General features: G+C 41.8%; 1 protein-coding gene across 1 annotated transcript; it reads right to left on the bottom strand.

Moving 5' to 3' along the window:
- Window positions 1–526: 526 nt before the first annotated feature.
- On the bottom strand, window positions 527–4,821 carry LOC104951348 (aldose reductase-related protein 2-like; the record flags this gene model as incomplete). Its single annotated transcript, XM_010777987.1, has 5 exons — window positions 527–988; window positions 1,060–1,142; window positions 2,819–2,902; window positions 3,062–3,149; window positions 4,637–4,821. Coding segments are annotated over 5 exons (474 nt in total), but the record flags the coding sequence as incomplete, so codon positions are not given.
- Window positions 4,822–5,719: the final 898 nt, after the last annotated feature.

Raw genomic sequence — 5,719 nt, 5'->3', positions numbered from 1 at the left:
TTTGGCAATTTGTACAATTAGCAAGTTGCATTAATTAGCATTAAATACAATGATGTGTCGTGGCTGAACCTGTCTCTGCGGTCCTGCCTGACTCATCATACGACTTCTCTGATGGCTCCCACAGGATTGTTGACATCCACCTGGTTTCATATCCTTTTTTATAGACACATGCATTTTCAAGCATTTGGGCTACCTATGTTGTAAATGTATTATCTTTTCAATTTACACGACACTGCACGTCTGTCCGTCCTGGGAGAGGGATCCTCCTCTGTTGCTCTCCCCGAGGTTTCTTCACATTTTTATATTGTGCTGCTGTCTATATCCAACGGTTGCAACACTGTTCATGGTAGTCAACCCGGGACGACAGATACAGTTGCAAGAAAAAGTATGGTTCACATACTTTTTCCACCCTGCACTGTGAATGTTTACATGGTGTGTTCAATAAAAACATAAAAACATATTGTTTGTGTGGTCTTAGCTTAAGCAGACTGTGTTTGTCTATTGTTGTGACTTAGATGAAGATCAGAACACATTTTATGACCAATTTATGCAGAAATCCAGGTAGTTCCAAACGGTTCACATACTTTTTCTTGCAACTGTATGGACACTTTTTGGTTCAACCTGCATTCTGCATCCAAAACCACTCAAAAATGGTCCAAATCCGCTGTTGTCCAAATACAGTGAGCTATAATGCCATTAATGCTAATCATGATACTGATGGTTATTGTGCAAATTGTGCAAACAGTTTCTATCTTCAGGGGACCCAACTATACATTTCTAACATAGAACTTTGGTGTACTCAACATTTCCGGGTTCACTATGCTGGCCACTACACTATATGATTATTCTTGTGCAGTAAGGCACACTGAATGGCAGTGTGAGGCTGTCTGAGGTCTTGTTGACGTGTCAGTAGGTGCAGTGTGCCGCCTCCTCTCCACTCATCCTCTGGCTGCTTCATACGAAGGGGTAGTACGGGTGAGACTTGACTCTGAAACAGAACAACATCATCAGTGTGTCAGGAGCTGCTCACTCAGAACAACATGGCTGTGATGAACTCACTCCTCCAGCAGGCAGGACCTCCACCCTCGGTCCAGTCCTCTCAGGGCTCGCATGTCCTCTTCAGTCAGACTGAAGTCAAAGATCTGCAGAAACAGTGACACTGATAAATGGCTTCTACAGACAACAATAATGATGCTCTTCTTGAAGTGAAGTCCTAGACAATGTGTTATTATTTTTGAAGGACAGTTATTGAAGCAGCCCTTAAAGGGAAAATATGAAATACATGCTGAATGCCTATTGGTCAACTTAGCATTAAGGGGTAAAATAGACACCTAAAATCCAAGTCTGATCAAGTGTCAATATATACATCTTTACTAATCACACTCTAAAATCAACAGTACTGAATAAAGAGGAGGACGTCAAATGTAATTGTGCCAGATAGTCTGCTCTGATTGGTTAGCTGGCCAGCTCTGTTGTGATTGGTCAACTGCTTAGAGATGTCCCGCCCCTTAGCCTATCACGTACAATGTCTTGAAGCGCTAGCCAATAGAAGTGTGTTATAGTAATAACACACTACAGGAAAAGGAAAACCCTAAAAAGTAGAATAGGGCCACTTTAAGGTATAGCTTATTGTTGTTGGACCGTACATGTGTTTAAATACAATGCCCATGTGACTTTTTTGGGTTATATATCCATTATCCACACTTTCAGAAAGGCTTGGAGTCGTTGTGCAGGACTTTCTTAATTGATGCTGCTTTTGACTTGCGCCTGAGTGGTGTGTGTATAATAAAAAAAATATTTTTTTGCTTATAATTATATATTTTCTAGAAGTCTGTCTGTTCATCACCAGAATTATCTCATGGATTGCCGTGAAAGACTTCATGGTCCCCCAGAGGGTAAATCCCTGATTGTGAGTGAAATGCCTCTAAAACTTAAATTTGTTTTTTTCATGTCCTATACGATGAATTGCAATAACATGACATAACTTTTTATTTAGCACATTGATGCAATGCTTAATGACTGTACAACAGCAGTTAGGACAGGTTTATGGAAAGTAGTTAATTTGCTGCAAAGTGATAGTTGCTATATTTTTGCATCACATTTTGATCAAACTGCTACACAACCCTACCTGACAAACGAACAACTTAAAAGGACATGAATGGCTGTTCTCATGAAAAGCTGAGAATACAGTAGAGGTTTCGCAGTGATGTTGTCACATGCATTATTGAGTTTTTGTTGTGGAAGAAGCAGATTCCTTTGTCCAGCCCCAAACAGCAGACAAGCTGGTGAACATGGTGGAGCATTTAGCAGCTAAGGAGACATATATTTATATAGAGGGGGTGGAGACCAAAACAATGTGAATATCTGACTATACTTAATGTCTGTTGAATTTATAAATAGACAATTACAATCTAAATCAAACGTGTTTATTTAGCCCAATATCAAAAATTACAAATGTGCCTCATAGGGTTTAAAGTCGGTTCGGCATACACTACAATGCTCTCAGACCTTTGCCGTGCAAAAGGAAACAGTAATATGTTGTTTCACTCCCCCTAATTGGCCGATTAATTCAGTTTTAAATGGATATCATAAAAAATAAATTACAAGGTTTGATTTTCAAAACAGAATTTAAATTCCAAACTCAGTTGGGTTACAGCTACATGTAAGAGCAATGGCAATCTAAAATGACCCAAAAGAAACAGAAAATAAAGAAAAGAGTGTGAGAGCCAAGAAGATAAACATAAGGATGTTTAAAGAACTCAACACATCACAAAGCAGCGTGCGTACTGAAGAGTCTGAGAGAAACAAAGAGGTTTACCTTTGTGTTTTCCAGGATGTGGTGAGGCTTGTCACTCTTCGGGATGACTGCGACACCCTGCTGCACGTGGAACCTGAGCAACACCTGGAGCAGACCACTGTTACTGACAGGGAAACACGCGCACGCACACACACACACACACACACACACACACACACACACACACACACACACACACACACACACACACACACACACACACACACACACACACACGTATGGGGGACACACAGTCACACTGACCTGTGCGGAGCTGTGTCTGTGCTTCTTGGCGATATCTGCCACCACGGGGTCCTCCAGCAGCCTCAGAGGATCAGTCTCTCCTCTCAGCCTGAGAGGGACAGATCAGAATTTACAATCTCCACAATCAGTGGGCTGGGTGAGGACATTTCTAATATTTCACCATATTTCACTAGACCCATCCTATTCCAGTCTGCATCAGAAATATCAAAGACCCTCCCCTGCTGGTCTGCAGTTTCACTACATACCTTATTGAACCGTAGTTCAGAGGTTGTACATCAGATAAGAACTAGAGAATGCAATTCCTGAAGAAATTGCTAGTGGGAATGCTTTATGCTGAAAAGCTGACGCTGAACTGCTATGCTGAAATGTGATGTGTAAGAAGAAAGTGAATCATTTAGATTGAAATGATACATGAACACTGGGGGCTTGAATGTGTGATGAGAGAAGAAAAGAAAGTAAAAAGGCTTGGAAAAGCAGCAGAATATTTGAACTGCAAACATTTGAACTAACTTGATGGTGAATGATCTGTCGCCATGCCAACGGCATTTGATGACATACCATAATACGCTTAGATGTGTTGTTGATGGCTGCATCGTTACCAAACCTGTGAAGTTTTGGGCCGTTTGGAGCATTTTCACTGAAGTTATGAGAAAACCGTGTTTCATGGCGAGTATTGTGTTGCCATGGCAACGGCATTTGAAGAAATCTCAAAACTGTCCCGTATATGTCTTCACGGCTGGACTGTTAGCACACATGTGAAGTTTGAGCACTTTTTGAACATTTTCATAGGAGTTATAGGTTATAGTTATAGAAAGAAAAACTACAATATTTAGCCTACAATAAATACACTGGTAGAATAAAGCCTATTATTTTACTCAAACATGTCTATGAATTGTTTCTCTCTCTGAACCCTCTTGAAGCTGGAGTGCAGGACATTTGTCTAGATACCTGAAAAGGACAGCAGCTAGGAGAATCTCAATCACAATGTTTGAAGCTTGTGGAAATTAAGTTCCAGAAAACAAAGAAAATCTGCCTTCAGAGGAAGTTAAATCCTACGCTCCACCCGAACAAAGTGTTAATTATAAGATAACAGATTCCAGTTTGTAAAACCAACAACTGCTGATGGGATTTTAACTGTGCAGGACTATGACCCAACACACAGTGGATCTGAATAAATGAGCCGCATGGATCACAAAATCATTACGCATTGAACATGAAATTTCAGTTTGGATCTTACATTTTGAACGAAATCCAATAATCCAGATAATCATCAAAATGTAAATCTGTTAATACGGCACCGAACGCTAGAATCACTTAACCTTACATTTTATCAAGAAACGTATGGTTAGTGAACATCCGTTTTAATTAATAAAAAAAGTTATCATAAGGTCACCTGCATAAATAAATAAGCAACATTTATTAAATAGCAACATTATATGTTTATTTTCATACAAAATGAATCTATGCAATCGAAAGTAAGTTCCCATAATGTCCTGTCCCTAAACAAGACCTCTGAGCCTGACCTCAATGAGTGTCTGGTACTAACAGCAGCATGTGAGGGTGCGGGGGGCTTACATCTCTGGGGGTCTTGCAGGCGAGCCAAAGGGACTGAAGGCAGTAAGCACAATGTTCTTGGATTTACATAACTCGATCATCTCAGTCTGCACCAGGTAGGGATGCAGCTCGATCTGTGGAGGATGCACCAAACAGAAGCTGAATACGGAGGCTGATCTACGGTCAGCTGCTGAGCAGGAACAAAGATGTGTTCATGTGAAAGAGAGCTCTTACTTTATGAAAGTGTGTTACCTTTAAGAATGAAGGTTCAAGAAGGCAGAGGTGGAAAGTAACTTAGTACATTTAATCAAGTACTGTACTTATTTACAATTTTTAAGTGCTTGTACCATATGATATATGATTGCAGGGTTTTTACTTGTAACAGAGTGTTCCTACACTCTGGTACTTCTACTTTTACTCAAGTACAAGATCTCTTCTTCCACCTCTGGAAATAAGAGTCTTCTGCAGTACCTCCAGTTCGAACTGCCGACCCACAGCCTGGGACAACCCAGCCTCATCGCTGTTTCTCGGTCATCACTCAGCGAGATGTTGAGGGCATCGTTAGGAGGATGAAGCCCTCCACCTGTGTCCTGGACCCCTTTCCGTCAGCTCTGGTGAAATCCTACATCTGTACCATGAGCCCCATGATCACTAAGATCGTAAACCTCTCTCTCCAGGCTGGCCATGTCCCCTCTGCCCTCAAAACCGCTGTCATCAAACCTCGTCTCAAAAAACCCTCCCTTGACCCGGGAGTCCTGGCCAACTACAGACCAATTTCCAACCTCCCATTTCTATCAAAGGTGCTGGAAAAACTAGTTGCAGCTCAGCTCCAGGACCACCTAAACTCCAACAACTTATTCGAGAAGTTCCAGTCTGGTTTCCGCTCAGGCCACAGCACAGAAACTGCCCTGGTCAGGGTCACCAACGACCTGCTGATGGTGGCTTATGCTGGCTCTCCCTCTCTCCTCATCCTCCTCGTTCTCACTGCAGCTTTCGACACAGTCGATCACGGCATCCTCCTCCACCGTCTCCACTCCACCATCGGACTCTCTGACTCTCCCCTTGACTGGTTCAGATCTTACCTCACCGGGAGAACAGAGTACG

This window comes from Notothenia coriiceps, unplaced genomic scaffold (assembly GCF_000735185.1).
Source record: "Notothenia coriiceps isolate Sejong01 unplaced genomic scaffold, NC01 NC01_scaffold00018985, whole genome shotgun sequence".
NCBI lineage: Eukaryota > Metazoa > Chordata > Actinopteri > Perciformes > Nototheniidae > Notothenia > Notothenia coriiceps.
Note: the sequence above shows the minus strand (reverse complement) of the source record. Positions and strands in the feature narration are given on the sequence as shown.